The sequence below is a fragment of the Ambystoma mexicanum genome, chromosome 11 (assembly GCF_040938575.1).
Source record: "Ambystoma mexicanum isolate Mex_15411 chromosome 11, UKY_AmexF1_1, whole genome shotgun sequence".
NCBI lineage: Eukaryota > Metazoa > Chordata > Amphibia > Caudata > Ambystomatidae > Ambystoma > Ambystoma mexicanum.
In genome coordinates, this window is record NC_090934.1 from 455,680,671 (window position 1) to 455,699,255 (window position 18,585).

The window sequence follows — 18,585 nt, forward strand, 5'->3', positions numbered from 1 at the left end:
CATAGGACCACTTAAGTAATCTTCAATTGGCACAATTTGTGCTAGATTTGCTATTTAAGCAATGCACACTTTCTGTCAACATTAATTTCCTCAGGCAGTGGCTACTGCCACTATATAACCAGTGTGTAACAGAGTACATGATTTACATACTCTCTTACCCAGCCTCCCTTAAACCAATTGCAAACAACTGCACTTCTCTGTGCACTTTGTTATGCAGCTTCAAGGAGCAACCTTGAGCCGACACACTCTATTGCTCAAGAACCGCTTCTCTAAAAAAAGTCTACTATAATATCTTCAAACAGAACATTATATAGTATCATATTGCATTACATTAACTTTATTGTAGATCCCCAAGAGGTGTGGCAACAGTAACTGTGTTATACTCTGGAAAGATCAGTTGAGGTCCATTAACACAATACTAAGCGAAAGAAACACAGTGTTAATTAGGGATAGTCCATGGTATGCAAGACAAAGTATGCAACAAAAAGAGAGATATTTTTAGCTGGCAAGTTTAGGTGTCACGTTTCTTAGCGGCAGAGGCTGCTGTGTGTTGGGACAATTCTTTCAACTCACCTGGCTCAGCCTGTCTTGCCCAATGCCCAGTCTTGCCTCATCCACCTGAACTATTCATCCTTAGGCAGACCTTGCACATGCCTCCACACACCACTCTACACAGGTCCAAACTGTCCTTCTCCACCAATCTCACATTGCAGGCCTTGCGTCTCATGACTCATGGATCACCTTCCCCTGCATCCTGCGCACCATGTCCTACAGCGTGACCACAGACTACACTGCTGCGCTCCAGGATCACTGTTGCAATTCACCATTCATTCAGTTTAGAATTCAAATTAGATTCATCGCGTATTGGCACAACTTTATCATCAATTTAAAACTAAAATGTGTTTTGTTATCCATTTCAATAATGCATAAAACATGCATACAATACAGACACATAAATAAAAAAAGAACATGAAAAAACATACAATAAATGGAGCAATGAACACATAAATCAACATAAACATACACATCTACATTTATGGTTTGGTACTACATATTTTAATACTTTTTTCCTAAGATACACAACGATTGGACTGCTTAGTATTTATGTCCAAATCATTGTCTATGCTCATTAACCTGTCAAAGAGATTGGATGATTCAACAAAATAGTTTATGTCATTTGATGTTATACATGTCATGCTAAATCCAAATTGTACTACAAACCTCTTCCTGTGACCAAGCTTTCCTCAGGATGACTATCTTGATTCATTTTGAATAAAAAGAATGTGCTTTTCATGGGAAGAAATGACATGTCTTTCATATGCACAATTTGTATTTTAAAACAAGACGATCTGACGCATGCCTCCCACTTCTCCCTCACAGATAGCACTGAATATGCTTACTCTGAGTTTTCCACTTCAATTAAACTGCCAGACTGACTCCCTGAGCGTCTACGATGATGCAAAACCAGGCTCCGGTTTTGTGGGCAGCTACTGTACACAATTGCCTGGAATCATTACCTCTTATGGGACCAGGCTGAGTCTGAGGTTCATGGGACATTCAAACAAAGCGAATATTGGCTTCCTGGTGACATATTCATTTGGTAAGTATTTCCTATATGGTTTAGGATGTATTGCTCTATTACTGTTGATGCCTTTGTATGACTGGATTAAACCACCATGCATATCACGAACAGCACAATATTTGCTTAAAGTCTCCATTAGTTGCTTTGGGATCCGTCTCTTCGAACATATTAAGCAGGTCACAAGTCCACAGAAGGAGACTATTTAGACATGTGTGTCAGGAACACTGGATTAGAACAGTATACAATGATATAAAAACAATACCATTAACCCCCCAGTGAAGCAAGGAGAGTTGACATTTTGCAAAATATCTGTGATTTGGAAACCATATGAGCATAGACTATTCTAAAGCAGACCTTCAAAATATTGGCAAGACATAAGAAGATAATATACATTAGTAGTGAATCTCCTTCTCTAGTAGATGGCAAGTTAGTTATATGAAGCAACCACACTACCAGCAGCATCACTAGGTTTAGAGGATAAGTAGCAACAATAATTGATTCAGATGCCGTGAAAATATATGGCTTGAGAAATAGTCAATGAACAGCATGTGGAAGGTAATGGGACTTGGCTAGATCTAGCAGCCAGGGTGCAGCTGGGTAGCTCTGTTCTTCACTCTCTGTGTTCTCTAGATTGGCAATCTCACTTTGGCATGACTCTAAATAAACAGCTTTATTTTCAAGGCCAGTATATACAGCCTGGTAGTGTGACAGCACTTTGGGAAATGAATCCGTTCAAACTGGGATTCATTCCTGTGTTCGTTTTTAAACCTGCATGGGTAATATAGAAAGTGTTAACCCAATAAAGACAACAAGTAGATACTCTAATTGGGCTACCAAAGTCAATTGTTTGAACTCGTTATTGATCTTCTGGACACTTTTTCAGGCAGAGTTAAAAGGAGGCTTTAAAAAAACAGAGCAATTTAACCACTCTTTTCTGGAATTCCTAATCTGTTTGTGTCTATGTTCCTGATCTGTAGATTTTCAAAGCAAGACATGCACTTCAGAAGATCGACCAACTGACTTGTAGTCTGAATGGTACACCTGAGTGTTATTAACTTATCAGAAATGTTTGCTTTTAGCAGTAAAACTTTAAGGTTATATCTGGATAAAGAACAATCCTCGTGACCTTCTCCTCCCCATCTTTACTTTAATTTCCCATTTCAAACAGAAGCTCCATTTCCAGCCAATGGTATGGACAAATGACAGATGTCCTGATAGTCTTTTGAGCTGTGTGTTTTTGAAAAACAAATGTTAAACCACCTTTACAAAGTGCCAATGGATCCAACTTTAATTTTTGCACAATGTGCATTCATAATAAGGAGGAACCGTGAATTTTGGATGAATTATTTATTTTATTCAGTGGAAAAAAATATCCACATTGCACTACAGTTGTGATTATGCAAGCACATTTACCAACATTAAAAAGTGCATACAGTTGCATACAAAAAGCTGGAGGGAGGATTAGAAAATTGATAGCATTTGTCAGTTGTCCCAGGGTGAGCATGGATGGTAGGTGGTGGATTGAAAGGATAAGTGGTCCCAGGAGCAGGAATTGGCAGGTGTGAAGTTACATAGATGAGGTGGGAAAAGGTTTATATAAGTGTGTATTGACGGGAATTGAAGGGAATGGTAGGGAAACTAGTTTGATGTGGGATTTTTAGCATGTCTTCATGATAGGGATATATTAAGGACAAAAACAATGTTTGAAAGGGGCATGGGGTGTATCGTCCCACTTTTCCTCGTGTATTGGTGATGTGTTTTCAATTGCATTGAAGTTTTGCAATAGTATTTCTCTGGACTGTTGTGTGTATATTTCGGCATGCTCATTTATTTTAGCTCATTTTGAGCCTGATTTACAGAAGCGTTTTATAATAGCTAATCCCATTGGAAAACGTTCTGTGAATCAGACCCTTCAGTTTCAGAGGAAAACATCTTAGCATCTAAAGCCAAATAAGTTGAAGGAGTGTGCCAGTTAATATAAGCCAAAAGTAAACTGGAACAAGAAAATCAGGCAAACGGGTCATATCTTTACAAGCGTAAGAAAAGCAAACCACGGAAGTGGAATGGTTGATCCAGCAGGGTCACGTCTACCCCTGCATTTTAATGTTTAAAATCATGTATTTATTTATCTTTTAAATAAAAATCAAATGCAAATAAAATAATGTAAACTTTCGATACGCGATGGAATTATTCAGATGGCACACAGGCTTGAATAGAGGTCAAAGAAGAGGTTCTGCCATGGAAGTTATTCGACAGCCTTTTTTGTATTGTGGCTAGGAGGTGTCAACGCTCCTTCACATGTCTAATGAGAAATGAAATTGTAGGTCAGTTTTCCTTCACATTCATCTTGGAACTGGGAGATGATGTATTGCATTCTCTTTCGCATATCTCATATATTTGCCATATGTTCTTTGTCAATATTATTCTTTGGCAGACCAGAGGAAAGCTTGGACTACCTTCATTATTGTGGTTCCAAGTCCACAGAACTTTCTAACGTGTTTGATGATTTGGACTAAAACATCGGAGGTTTTCCCAAAGAAGAACGCTGTGAAGAAGAGCAGGCTGGCATCCTCCAAAGGGCCTTAAATCATGCCCCATTGCCTGGCTGGTGCTGGCAGTCCCGTGCAGCAATATCGTTCATCATATGTAGCTCAGGTTTTGAGAATAGCCACGGTATTGAATTTAGCTGCATTTTTTTAGTTTAGCCACTGCATTGAATTCATCTAAAGCTTGACGCAACTGTCCACTAAGCCACTAAAAAATGTCCAATATACTGCTCACCCTCAAACACAGAACAAAGCACACTCATACCTCTATTGCAGAAACGAAAGCAATAACACACAAATCACCCGATACACACTCATACACCAAACACCACATAATAGCTACCAACTAAAAACAAACCTGCACACAGTGACCGGTTTTTCCTAATCGAAGTTACCAACAGCACATCAAAGCTCTCTTTCACTTTTCCCTCTCAATCCCACTGCCTAAACCCTCTTAGTCCTCCTTCCTTTTCAGATCAGCCAGATTACCTGGAGACCATGAAAATGGCAGTGGAGTGTGGTATACATCACAATAATATAACATGCAATGTAGAATCCCCACTCCACTGAAAATATTAGAAAGTACTTTTTCTATTTCTAGGTTGTCTACTTGCCATGAAAATGGACAAGTGTTCTTTATGAAAATTACTTTTATTGCTGGCATGGAGGGCCATCCTCTTAAGAAGTATAAACAAAATATTTTTTTTTAAGTAGCGAAGCAGGGTGGAAGGCGTCTTACTTGATAACAGAGACTATTGGTAGCAGAGGAATGGGGGCAAAAGGCAACATGAGTGTGCTCCCTGGTTGGGTTGAAGAGGTTTGTGTGGCACCAGAGTGGGCAGAAACATTTTCAAGGAGTGAATTGCAAATATATATTGGTCAATGTCAGTGGATTACACAAATTCTTAACTTTCCACGCACCATGTTTTATGGCAAACTTTCTTTCACAATTCTCTTTTAACTGATCAATGTTGAAGGTCATTGTTCCTTCACATACTTCATTGTCTTTTTTATCTTGCACAAGTTGCGCTGTGTTCTTGCTTTTACGGTACCTACTGAATACGAATGCACATTTATCAGTATTTGTTATAGAATGAGCAAAACCTCTCATTTCGAGCTCCTATGTTCCTATGGTTATTCTTGTTTTACTGGAGGACTGTCTTCACTGATCTGGCACGCTATATAATTGTTGTTTTCTTCTTTGCCTTTTAGTTCCCTTTCCACTTGTACTCACTAGCCTGACTGGGAGTATCTCCTCTCCAAGCTACCCTTCCCCATATGCCAACAACGCACCCTCCCTCTGGCTGATTCAACTTCCGGCTAATAACAAGGTGATCATGGCAGTGAGGGTGTGATGTGGGCACAATTACTGTTCACCTAGTAGCTCGATACTTAACACTGTCTCTTCCCTTTCAGGTGTACCTGTGGTTTGATGCCATGAATATCTGGGCGTCTACAGGCTGCACTACAGATTATATCAAGGTTTATGATGGAAGCAGCCAGACGGCCCGGGTTCTCATGAATAAGAGCTGTGGGAAAACCCTCCCCCAGCCAGTGACAGCTTCGTCCAATCAGATACTGGTGGAGTTTGTGGCCAATTCGTTTGTCACCGGAAACGGTTTCCAGGCTTCTTACGGGAATGGTAACTCTTTACTGTGATCCGATTATATGGCATGCATCCATGTATCTTGATACCAATCACTTTCTGTTGATGGATATATGAAAAGGTGTATGTGTTTGTGTGTGTGTGTGTGTGTGTGTGTGTGTGTTTGCACTCTAAATCTTACAGTCAGAGCATAACCATTTTGTGCAGGCTTTTTCAGTTATTTGGGGTATAGGAATATTTTCGATTCAGTAAATCCACTCATTTGTCAGTTAAGACAATACCCACAACACCTCTAACTTGTGGTTGTAATATATACCTCTCTACCCTCTCTCTCCCAAACCCACCCCATTATTGCAACTTTCTCTGTCTTTGTCGTCACAGTCCCAACCGTATGAGGCTGAGTCATGTCCATGTAGTAGGCATCCAGGTCATCCACTTCAATTTGGTTTTTTAAAAAAAATGCATTTTGTGTCACCCCCTGCAAGAAGTACGAGTTAACTGTCCAGGCATCTCATGTTGTTTATTTACGCTCATCCAGACTCTGCACTGTGATGTTGCTATGTAACTAAATTCTCTTTCATGCTTCCTTGCTTTTGTGTGTTTCTTCTATTGTTGATGTGTAGTGTAGGTTCTGCCTGGCTGTCATTTAATCGGGAACCGTGTTTATTCTGAATGTTATTTTTTTAGGAAGGACCTCTCCATGCAAACTTATTCTGGAGGTTTAGCACTCCTTGCCCTTCATGCAGTGTTTCCGAGACATGCTATGTCATGGGACAGCTCAAGCATTTTAATAATGCTCAGGTGTTGTTACCACTCACGAGATCTCCTTTCATAACTGGGGAGGTGGGATCTGCAAAGCAGGTGCCCATCCATTTAGCCCATCCCATTTTCTTTGCTTTGAGATTGTGCGTTCGGATCTAAGGGTATCATAAAGAAGGGGGATGGTGGCAGTCCCTTGTGGGGAGATGTAGATCCAGACACTTTCAGTTTACTTCAAAAATAAATGCTTGAAGTTTATTTATTTTTTTGGGTCCATAAGCTTCTTGACCAAGATTTAATACCGGTTCCCCATTCCTTTATTGGCAGTGTTGATTTTAGGTGGTTCGGGCCTTTCCAAACCTTCTGGGTTTGGTGTGGGAGGAGAGACGTTGTTGTGCAAGTTAATGCAGTGATCCTCCTTTCTCTCCTGTTCTGGAAATACCCATTTTCTGGTCTGGGGGATACTTCTATCTAATCTCTCTGAGATATGCAAAGAGGTTCTAAGTGATACGGCCGCAGCAGATTTTGCCGCAGCCGGAAAGTTCGCATGAGAAAGGTGCGAACTGCCAAAAGTGTGCACCTTTCTCATGCGAACACACTTATATACTACGGGGGCTGCAGGGGTTTCCCTCGCAAACCCCTGCTCACTATAATGTAAAGTAGAATGAGCGGCGGGGTGTTGCGGGGGACACCCCTGCAGCCCCCGTTTTTTTTCTTTTTTTTCTTTTTCACGGGTGAGCTGTGGGGGTGTCCCCCACAACACCCCGCTCACTATACCACGTAGTAATGTGAGCGAGGTGTTGTGGTGGACACCCCTACAGTCTTTTTTGTTTTTAGTTACCTGCGATGCTACCACCAAAGGTTTGAACTTTGGGTGTTCAAACCTTTGGTGGTAGCATTTTTCAGTCGTATTGTACGGTCGGACGCACATGCAACTCCTTATCCAGATCACTTGGGTTGCAGTTGTCGATGCAGGGCTAGGAATTCCATAACCCTTCCTTTGTAGCCATGGTGACATTACTCCGCACACACCCTTTTTTCATCCCGGTCCATGAGAAGCAGCATAAGGGACCCCTCAATGCAGGAAGATTATGTCCGTCTCAGTCCTTAACCAAAGAAAAGAACCTCCATGGGTTGAATGTATCAGGATGCAGACTCTTCAGTCTTCTGCACCAACACATTGGTGCATCACCGTTGATGTATATGTACCCACCTAATTCCCTACTTATCCAATATAATTCACTTTTTTACTACTTTTCCATTAACCTCCAAGACGTTTTGAAGGCCATTTAAGGGGAACCATTGTGTTAACTCTTTCTGTACAGTGTGTGGATTTAATGATGTGAACAGCTTGATGTTGTCTTAACATGTGACTTGAGTGACAAACTATTTCATATTTTATGAATAATCATCACACAGAAATCCGGTCCCACCTGTCCCATCTATTTTCCTGCATCCTCTACGTATCTAGCTTTGTACGGTCTCTAGCTCTGACTTATGCTCTTTCTGAATGGCTGCAATCGGGAACGTGCCCTTGGAATGTAGGGCTCAACTGGTCATTTTTCAACTGATTTGAGATTACAGAAATGTTGGTAGAATCACTATGCTTTCAACCTGATAAAATTCATTTTGGAACAGATGAATTCAATACTTATTTGATAAATACTGTGGTCACAGTATATCAGTCAGTGACTGAGACCATAGTCTTGCTGATGGTACGTCGAGTCATTTGAGCAGCTATCAGTCAGGACTCTACTTGGACAAGTATAACTGTTGTTCTGTGGTCCACATTATTATAGGATTAGAGGCCTCGCCGCCAGCACCATCATTTCCCTGCGCCCCAGTCTGCAAGGATGAAGCCCGTGTGTCAAGGGCACAGGTGTTGGGCTCCTGCAGGGTGCTAGGTGCCTGTGGGGGACAGGTAGCACCCTGTGTTTGTGATTCCCACTGCTCAACAAGGAATGTGGAGAAGTTTCCATGCAACCAAGATGATGAGAATTGATGGGGGGAGGGAGGCATTTGAACTGGCTGAAACAGTACTACATTACCACCCCTTTTTTACTCATCCATTTTACTATGTCAACTATGTCTGTAATGATGGTGTAGGTGGCAATGATGACCGCAGAATCCTGAGCGTAGGTGCCTGAGAGTTCTACATCAATTCCTATGGCGGCACAGGTTAGTGCAGTGTGCTAGTCTGCCCATTTTCTGTTGCGGGTTCTTCGTAAAATCTTTCCCTGTCTTCCTGCTTGACTGCGCCTGCCTGAGGTAGCCGCATTGGTGTCTAGTAGGATTGAATATTGTAATGCTCTTCTTTTCGCCCAGCCGGTTGGCTGATCCACCGCTGTAATTGCTTCAGAACTTAGCCACTCGTGTTGCTACTGCAACCACATATGGCGCTCATATCAGCCCAGTATTGCGCCACTTGCACTGGCTCCCAGTGCAGCAGCAGATGACCTTTAAATATTTAGGACAAGAATTCCTTCAGGATAAGTTTCAGCCTTACATTCTCAATCACACTCTTCACTCTAGTTGTGATCGATTTGTGGTGGTTCCAAGGTTTCGCCTTCAGAGAGTGGGTCCCAGGGCCTTCTCTGTAGTGGCTGGTAAGCTGTGGAACAGTCTTCCTCTTCAACTTAAGTCTACTGAGAATTACTTAACCTTCCATTGCCTACTTAAGACTACTCTTTTTTGCTGATTCTTCTCTCCCTTTTTGTGGCTCTGCTATGTACCTCCCGTGCCAAAATGCCCTTGGGTGTTTGTGTGCACTATAAGTTTACCTAACATAACATTCACAAGAGTGATTCCATCCTTGCGTCTCTGGAATGATAGATTGAGTTATTGCAGATTTTCTTTTGGATTTATTGGCTTACCGTATGCCGGCTCCCTCCCAGTGTCCAGTTGTTTTTTCACTGTTCCCTCTTTTTCTTATCTGGCAGGGTTGGTAACAGCCTACCTGGCATGATATCTACCTTCATCAGGCTCCTGATGTATGTGTACTGGATGGGCAGTCTACTTCCATTTTTTTTGGAATAGTTCAAGGAAATATCTGTACTGAATACATTGTTTTTCTACAGTTTTTAACTTGAAGTTCATTGCATTCAGGTTACTGGGCCTCATTACGACCCTGGCGGTAAGTTACCGCCAGGGCCGTGACTTTACCGCCATGGTGCTAACTACGTTAACGCCATGGCGGTAAGGGGATTTACCGCCCCATTCCGACCTTGGCGGGGCGGTAAATCCCCAATCCCCATTTACCCTTCCCCATTCCCATTTTTGCCCCATAGGGCATAATGGGAGTGGGGAAGGCGTTAATTACGCCACCGTAAATTACGGTGGCGTAATTAACACCAAGTTCCCTTACCGCCATGGTTTTTTACACCCGCTAAAAGCAGGTGTAAAAACCGCCATGGCGGAAAGGGAACTCGTAATTGGCGGTAAGGGGTCGGCGCAGCTAACGCTGGCGCTAACCCCTTACCGCCAGGGTCGTAATGAGGCCCACTGTCTCTTTTTACAGACATTATCCCATATAGATGGTGGTGTAGTGGTTTTATCGTTTGAATTTATGTTGATAGTTCCTTTGTGATGGTCAGTTGATGGTTGCCAAATCAGTCTATTAAATATCTGGCTTATATTTCAGAGCCAGTGTTTCCCAATTGGTCACATAGTTACTTTGCACGAGCTCTGCTGCCAAGACACGGTGGTTGAATGCTTATCACAAAAACTCTGGTGGATAAGAGGGACTTGGTTGTAATGCTCGAATTATTAATTATTTACTGATAATCATCATTACAGAGTGATACACTTCCTTGTGACTGTATCAATCCCATCCTTCGGAATTGGCTTTCAACTGTTGCAAACCTGCTGTTGTACTGTTAACAGGAAAATAGGTGTGTGATTTGTATTCTTCTAAGAGCAGGGGCTGAAGAGTTTTGTGAAAGGGAAAAGGCTAGTCCCTGTGCTTGCTTTGGGACATGACTTGACTTCAAATGGTTAGGACAGTCACAAGAATAAGACTCGATGTGATGCAGATTACCAGTAAGCAAGCAGAACCTTCACTCACTTATGCAGTCCTCCACTTCTCTCACCTCATTGTTAATCTAATTCACACTGCCAATATTCATCTAGTCTGAATTAGCCTCACCTAATGAAAACACTAACTCCTGCAAGATATCTTACCCAGTAAGTTCAAAGTGATATGGCTCAAGAAATAGGTCCAGGTTGAACAAACCTGCACCCTATTTGCTGCTGCTCTTTCCAATTTTCTATTCTCCATTGACTGCCTCTCTCATTGAAATAATTTTACCTTTCAGCTTTTCCCTGGATTACTCTCTCTGGTATCAACGGATTCATTTTCCCAGCCAACTACAAAACTCTGTACCCTAACTATGATGGCTCACTCTGGCTGATCCAAATACCATCAAATCAGGTGAGCTGCAATTTCTCTGTCCAGAATTACTAAGGACGTATCTGTAATATTGTGTTTCAGTTATTTATGATGAATTACAGTATGGTTTAAAGCATACTGTAATATAGCTCATTGATATGTATTATTAATGATTTACAAGTTTGAATATAAATGAGATGAATCAAATGGATTGCAACAGAATTGTTGCTAGACGGAATCTTGAGTCACTTAAGTGTTTTATTCACATAAGATATTCCCCATTTTCTCTGTCAGAATCTCTATGGATTTGGCTTTTCAAATAATGTATAGATCATTTTATTTATTTAATAGTTTTTTTAATAACGCGCCTAATACCATACATGAGCTCAGTTTCTAAGTGCGGATCCCGAATTCAAATCTCTATTGCTCTGCAAGGTCTTGCTTACAAGACCAGCACATTGCCCCTGTGCTATCCTCCGTTCACATATTTCCTTCCAAATTAGACAATTACTGTATTGTACTACTCTCTTGCTCAAATGACCTGTACAAGTCATGACTTTGCAGCCTCTTTCATATTTCTCTAAGTGAACAAGAGTTACTTTTGGAGAGCCAGGAGCTAGTGGTACATTGCTCAACAAATCGAACTTCAAGCATTTTCACTCATCTGTGAAGTATAATAACAAAGAAATTGGCGTAGTATATTTCTGTAGGACATTCTAGATGAGTCAAAATTGTATGAGCACCAAGTGAATTCTGAGCAGCCAGTCAGGTTGCTTCGATTGTGGGCTTTACCTAATCATATAAAACCCTGTTCCCTGCAACCTGTTGGCTATTTGCATCCTACAACAGCGCCCCTCCTGCCTCCTGCTCCATGACATTGCCCACGGTACAATATGTCTAATTCCTACTTATCTTTCCTACCACCACACCCATGCTATGGTCATTACAAAATATGGCTGCTATGGAAATGGAGGATGCTCCCTCCTAAAGCCCTGGTCGTCTTTTCCATATTTTCTTTTCTAGGGGAAATGCTATGGAACAGTTGGGAGCGTAGGTGCGGAAGGATGCGTGCATCCATCAGATTGCTCAGAGCACATGTTTTTACAATTTACTAAAACCTGTGTTCCAGACAATAGGTTGCTAAAGATTCACTGTGTGAGAATATTATAAATTAGGACCATCAGTGTGATTTTGTTTTACAATATAAAATCCCGCTAAAATATGTTATCAAGCCTCAACATTTTCTAGTTGATGTATTCATTCGGCAATAGCAGACAACATTTATCAAGGTAAGATTTTGACAGGTGTCATCGTTGGAAATTGATAGGAAATAGATAAAAGTCCATTGGTGACTGTTATTTGAAGGCTCTGCAATAAGGATTTGGAGGCAACAACTTTTCATGTCCAATGAGGTGCTACCAAAAGGAAGATTGTTTCTGTGAACTGTTTTCTATTGTTCTTACTATAAATTAAACTCTCTGATATGTCACTCTTTATTAAGGATCCCAGTTATCAAATGTGTCTTTCTTTAATTCCCTCTCTCACCTTATTAAAAGGTACATGTGGCTTAGAGCGTCACCAGATGTGTTGTTGAGACCCGTACCAAAGTGGACGATACAGAAATAAGCACACTGGGGGAGTTGTGGCTGGTAGTTACATATTTTCACCAGTGGGTTTGTTAATGATAATCATAAGCTTTCCTCCCAGTTTAATCAACACAATGTAGTAACAAAATTGCATATTCCAATTCATTGCATGGACATCAATTTAATCCTGGACCATACTACAGTATGATATCTTAATAGGCTTTCATACTGTGACACCTCACCGCAGTAGATGTTTCAAAGTGCTGGGCCTGTCCATTGAATGGTGTACTGTACGCCAACTTGGGGAGTCCATGCCTTAGGGCCTCAATCCTAGTTGGGCAGTAAGGGATACCGGGCACCGGTAAGGAGAACAGTGCCGGTAAACTCTTACCGCCCAATTCCGAGGTCCCGTAGTGGGAACCGCAAAGGACATGTAGTCTGACCACACGTCCTTAGCGGGTCCTGCCAAGGGACCAGGGCGCTAATTACTGGCCCGCTACTTGCGGGCCCTTAATTAGCGCCTTCCCCTTTTCCATTGAGCCCTATGGGGGCTCAAATGGGAATGGGAAATGGTTGGTTGAATTGGGACTTACTGGGTCCTCCAGGGTCGGAATGACCTGGTAAGTCCCCAATCAACCAGACCGGACCCGGTATTGGAGGCAGCCATGGCGCTAATAGCGCCTTGGCTACCTCTAGTCTCAGAATGAGGCCCTTAGTCTTCTGGAAGAAAAAAAGGAGCTAAGGGAAGATAAGATAATAGGACCACAGGGAATAGATGCTACAAACAAAGGTTGGGGGACACAGCAGCAAAGCATGTTTTGTGGTAGTATGGGCTCTTTGCATTCCCATTAGGTGGGCCCTATTTCTGGAGAGAGAGATAAAGTGCCCTAGGCTGTTATGATAACTGGATTGCAATTCTAGGGCAAATTTGGAAGATCGTGAGTTGGTATATGGTGTAGTCATGCACCCCTGGGCTCCTCGAAAATTTGTGAGGTCAATCCTGGAAGTTTGGTGTCTTATTTGCCTGGGCATATCTAGAAATAATATCACAGGTAAAATTGTGGAATATGGCTATCACCCCTGCATTTGGGTGTGCGTGCATGGTTGGTAATGGCCCGCCAGTCCGATCCTAAGCTGACCCAAGCAAAGCAAGGACCTCAGTGAAGGCTGTGGGATGTTACCGGTGTTTTGCCTCCCCCAAAAAGGGGGAGATTACTATTCGCACCCGGGGCTCCATTTGGGGTTCAAAGCTCTGTTTTTCTGTGGGAGAAGCGGACTCTGTGCCTATTGCACAAGCCCAATCTCACATCAAAGAAAACAAAAAAAAAACAAGATGGCTCCACCATAGTAAATGTAAAAGGGACATCACAGCAAATTGAAAAGGCACAGAGGACAGGAGGGAGCACCGGAACCTGAGCACAAAGCTCTGGACCAGCAGGTAAGTGAGGAGGGAGGTATCAAGTTGGGGCAAGGTTGCAGGATGTCTCAGAAGGATGGGGAGAGGGTTGGAGTATGAGGAGGCAACAAGGAGAGGCTCCCTGTTGCCTCCACACAATCAAGATGGCACCACCCAGGGAAGGGACTCAGTGGCTGGAAAATGCAGGCGGTACGCTGCGTTCCTTCTTGCATTTCCAGCCACCTGAATGGCTGACTGCCCCTCCCCATGTGCAAATGCTAATTTTGCCACTGCACAGCCTGTGCACAGGGGGCCTAGTTCAAGAATAGAATGTGCATAAAGCTGAATGTTGTTTGTATCAAAAAGTAGGGAGAGTGCTCAAACGAACTGAATAGATTTGTTTCTCAATAGCTTAAATACTGGACGAACTTCATGAACAATTAACACATGGTAATTTAATTTTACTGAGTTATAATTAATTCCTTCCCCTTACAGATTCTCTTAGATTTCAGTGCTGGTGTCTCATCCTCCTCAACATGTGTCGCAGATTCGATCATAGTGTATGACGGGGCCAGCAAAGTATTTCCTCTTTTATTGTCCAGAACGTGTGCCTCTGGGCAGCTCCCATTACTGGTGTCCTCTCGAAATTCATTGCTAGTGCAATTCATCAACAAAGGTCCAATGAACCCCATCAACTTCAGTCCTTCTTACAAAACAGGTATGTTTGTACATTCAAGAGTTATCCCACTGTGCGCTCATATTGTTAATCTATACCTCTTCAAAATCTTCAGGAGGGAAATATTGCTTTCTCTTTTTTTAGCTTAGATTTGTATCTCTGTCTTGCTCATGTTTATAGTTTAGGTGGATACTTAAAAGGCGCCATAACACGGAAAATGAGGGATACATTGTTGCTTTGCTCAGCCTTTTGTTGATATTTACTCGGGCCAGCAGAAGAAATCTGTATTTTACAACATTTAATGACAGGCACTGTGAGTTGGATGAAGACAGAGAAAAGACATAGCTACAATTACCAATGGTATTCATTGGGATTTGATGGCAGGCATGAAAAAGAAACATTAACACTTTCAGTGGCAATCATTGAATTGGATGAATAGCCTTTTTAGTTTGGGCTATTAAGGCCCTCATTCCAAGGTTGGTGCTAGTCATGGCGCTACTAGCACCAATACCGGTACCACCATCGACTTGGTGGTATGGGGATTTACCAGTCTATTCCGACCTTTGCCGGACCGGTAAATCCCCATTTGAAAAGTCATTCCCCATTCCCATTTGAGCCCCCATAGGGCTCAATGGGAAGGGGGAAGGCCTCAATAACTGTACCGCAAATTGCGGTACCTTTATTGACCCTGGTATCCCTTTGCAGGTCCTGTCCATAACGCCTGGTTTTACCAGGCGTTAAGGGAGGGACCCGAAAAGGGACCTCGGAATAGGGCGCAAAGGGATTACCGGCACCGGTGTAATTACCGGTGCCCGGTATCCCTTTGCACCCAGGTCGTAATGACCCCCTAAGTGTTGCTTGCAACACCTAAATGCCTAAACTATTGCAATATAGTACAGATAGGGAGGAATGACATATTGGATAGGACACATAGGAATGACATTTGAGGAGAGACACACAGGGCCTCATTACGACCCAGGCGTTAAGGGTTAACGCCGTCGTTAACCCTTAACGCCTATTCTGATTTTAACGGCTGCTCTGAGCAGCCGTTAAAATCCATGGCGCTAACCTGCCATGATGCTAATTACGCCACCGTAATTTACGGTGGCGTAATTAGCGCCTTCCCCACTCCCATTATGCCCTATGGGGCAAAAATGGGAATGGGGAAGGGAAAATGGGAAATGGGGATTTACCGCCCCACTCACCTTGGAATGGGGCGGTAAATCCGCCATCCACCATGGTGTAAACGTAGTTTACACCATGGTGGTAAAGTTGGCGCAATTAGCGCCTGGGTCGTAATGACCCCCACAGTCTTTATGTGTTGTTTGGTTATGAGCCGATTCATTGACTGCCAGTTGCCCTGCTAATGCCTATGACCATTCCCACCCATTCCTGCCTCTCCCTGCCAAAAATTCCTCCTCATGGGTAATCTTTGAACTCGCTTTAATCAGGCCTTACCATCGAGTTAATGGAGGTCATTACGACCTTGGTGCTAGTTGCACCAACTTTACCACCATGGTGTAAACTACATTTACACCATGGTGGATGGCGGATTTACCGCCCCATTCCAAGGTGAGTGGGGCGGTAAATCCCCATTTCCCATTTTCCCTTCCCCATTCCCATTTTTGCCCCATAGGGCATAATGGGAGTGGGGAAGGCGCTAATTACGCCGCTGTAAATTACGGCGGCGTAATTAGCACCATGACGGGTTAGCGCCATGGATTTTAACGCCTGCTAAAAGCAGGCGTTAAAATCGGAATCAGGCGTTAAGGGTTAACGGTGGCGTTAACCCTTAACGCTTGAGTTGTAATGAGGCCCAATGACTTAATTGGAGTTGTAAACATGCTGCTTGTGTAATAAAAACGTCTTACAAGGCCTGCCTGCAGCCACTCAATTTATAAGCACTCTGCATGTCCTTCACTGAAGTCCTGCTAAAAAGCCCAAGCTAACCTGGTTGGGACAAGCATCGACTACATGGAATAGAAGTTCCTCAGGGAAGCTCACCCTCCATCGTCCCCACCACCATTCTTCAGGTGATTCTTACACGTTGTGCAGGGGGGAGGGATGGGGCATCCGAAAATAATTGCTTGGGACTCTCTTGCCTACAGCTGTGAAAACCTGCCTATATATGGCCGTAATAAAAAAAAGCATTGATATGTTGTTGTTTTAGGGTTTAAAATTCAAAAGGACAGTTGAAAAATGATAAACATATTTTTTGGGGCACAAGTAGTTTCAGTTGGTGAAATCCCAATCCGTGTGTCATAAGGAATGGGAAGACTGAGTTCAGTGCACGCTAGGTAAAGGACATCTGTTAGGGGAGGCAGCTATGGCGTGCATAGGTTATCATAGGAGACTAAGGGCCTCATCACGAGTTGGGCGGTAACGCTGGCACTATTAGCGCCGGCGGTTATAGCCCTACCGCCAAACCCCCGGCACTATTAGTGCCAGATCACGGGTTTGCCGGAAGGGTTATTGCCAATTCCCCATTGGGCCCATTCGGGAATTCCTCATTCCCTATTGGGCCCAATGGGGAAAATTCACGCTATTACTGCCGGCGGATTTCCCGCCGGCGATAATCGCACCAAAAATTGGCAATTTTGCCACGGATTTCCCCCCAGGTCACAGCTGGGGGGAAATCTGCCAAAGCCATGATCTGGTGGACCCTTAAATGTGGTGGTAATAGCGCTACCGCCGCATTTAAGGGTTACCGCCAGACTTGTGATGAGGCCCTATGTTTCCTAATGCAGATTGAATGACCGATTACCCTGGTTTTAGCTTTAAGGTTGGACTATGTGAGGGGTCAGAAATGTGATACAGACACAAAGGTAGACTATTCTCACAAGACAGCATTTTATTAAATAGAAAAGGGGTGAGAACAACACCTTTCTTTCCCTAGCCTAACAAGAGGGTCCCTGCCTAACAAACTAAGACTAAAGAAAAATGGCCTAGTGTCTAAAGAGTATCTTACCCTCACACTATTATACACAAAAACATTATACAATGTTTGTTTGGCTGTCTTAAATTCAACAGAATATCACGTCAATTCAAATTCAAAAGCTCTAGAAAGTATTACTTGTGACCAGGGCGAGACTCCCTTCCCCTGGATCTATTTAGGAATACCTAGAACATAGTTCCTGTAGAGGAGCAGCCGAATGCCTCTGCGGGAAGCCCTGCCTCTCTCTAATACCTGCATGTTGGAACCCTGAACATGCACCATGCTTAACACCAATAATTGTAACCATACTGCAACAAATGTTTGGAAAAGGTATCTGTTAAGAAATTCCTACCAAATGTATGCCCGAAGAGATGATAATCTCTTGGAAAAGGTCCCCAAAGGAATATGAAAAAGAGAGAAAGAAAATCTGGTGACATCACAAGGGATGAGCATGACGCACTGAGAAGAGTGGTTGAAGAAGAGGATATATGGACCTTATAGAAACTGATATATATGCGACACACTGAAGAAAATGCAACCGTTTAATAATTGTACAGACACAGCAATGCAAGTAGACTAAGTGATCATAGAAGATGGCTATACGCAGTGAATAGACTGCATGCGAAACCACCATTATATATGAAGAAACTGGACATCAGTGTCACAATGTTAGTAAACTCATGCCCATGGAGAAGAAGGATCAAAAACTGTGTTGCAGCAAAGAATTAGCTGCAAGCATGAAAGAAGTGAGAAATGCTGCCTGGCCTGATGTCAAGACTATAAGTAGCCAATAACTGGTTATCTGTACTCAAAGGCAGAAAATGTGAGAAGCTGGATTGTCCCTTGTTAAGGTATAAGGAAGGAACATCATAAGTGCCAAGTTTGTTAATTCAAGACAATGAAATGCTATAAAATGGGCTGAATTGTGGTCTCCTGTCACATGAGCCAAGGATGAAAATAGGAGGTGGGCATGCGGACCAGAACTGTGATAGTGTGTACCCATACTTGCTTATATTCCCAGAAAACAGAAACTACTGAAAGGCCACGTTCAAAGACAGTCTGCATGGCAGAAGACATGAATGATGAGAGCTGTCACAATTCTCAGCCCTGAC

At 42.8% G+C, this 18,585-nt stretch overlaps 2 protein-coding genes across 2 annotated transcripts in view; both read left to right on the forward strand.

Annotated features, from left to right (window-relative positions):
• Positions 1-5,787, forward strand: part of LOC138505004 (astacin-like metalloendopeptidase) — a 213,812-nt gene extending 208,025 nt beyond the window's left edge. Inside the window, exons 12-14 of the mRNA XM_069625362.1 lie at positions 1,381-1,600; positions 5,341-5,459; positions 5,545-5,787. Coding sequence (XP_069481463.1) covers positions 1,381-1,600; positions 5,341-5,459; positions 5,545-5,787 — 582 coding nt within the window. The remainder of the gene's footprint in view (positions 1-1,380; positions 1,601-5,340; positions 5,460-5,544) is intronic.
• A 5,025-nt stretch (positions 5,788-10,812) lies between these two features.
• LOC138504727 (CUB domain-containing protein 2-like) overlaps positions 10,813-18,585 on the forward strand; it is a 44,156-nt gene continuing 36,383 nt past the window's right edge. The window contains exons 1-2 of the mRNA XM_069625261.1: positions 10,813-10,922; positions 14,358-14,580. Of these exons, the coding sequence (XP_069481362.1) occupies positions 14,544-14,580 (37 nt within the window). The 5' untranslated portion in view covers positions 10,813-10,922; positions 14,358-14,543. The remainder of the gene's footprint in view (positions 10,923-14,357; positions 14,581-18,585) is intronic.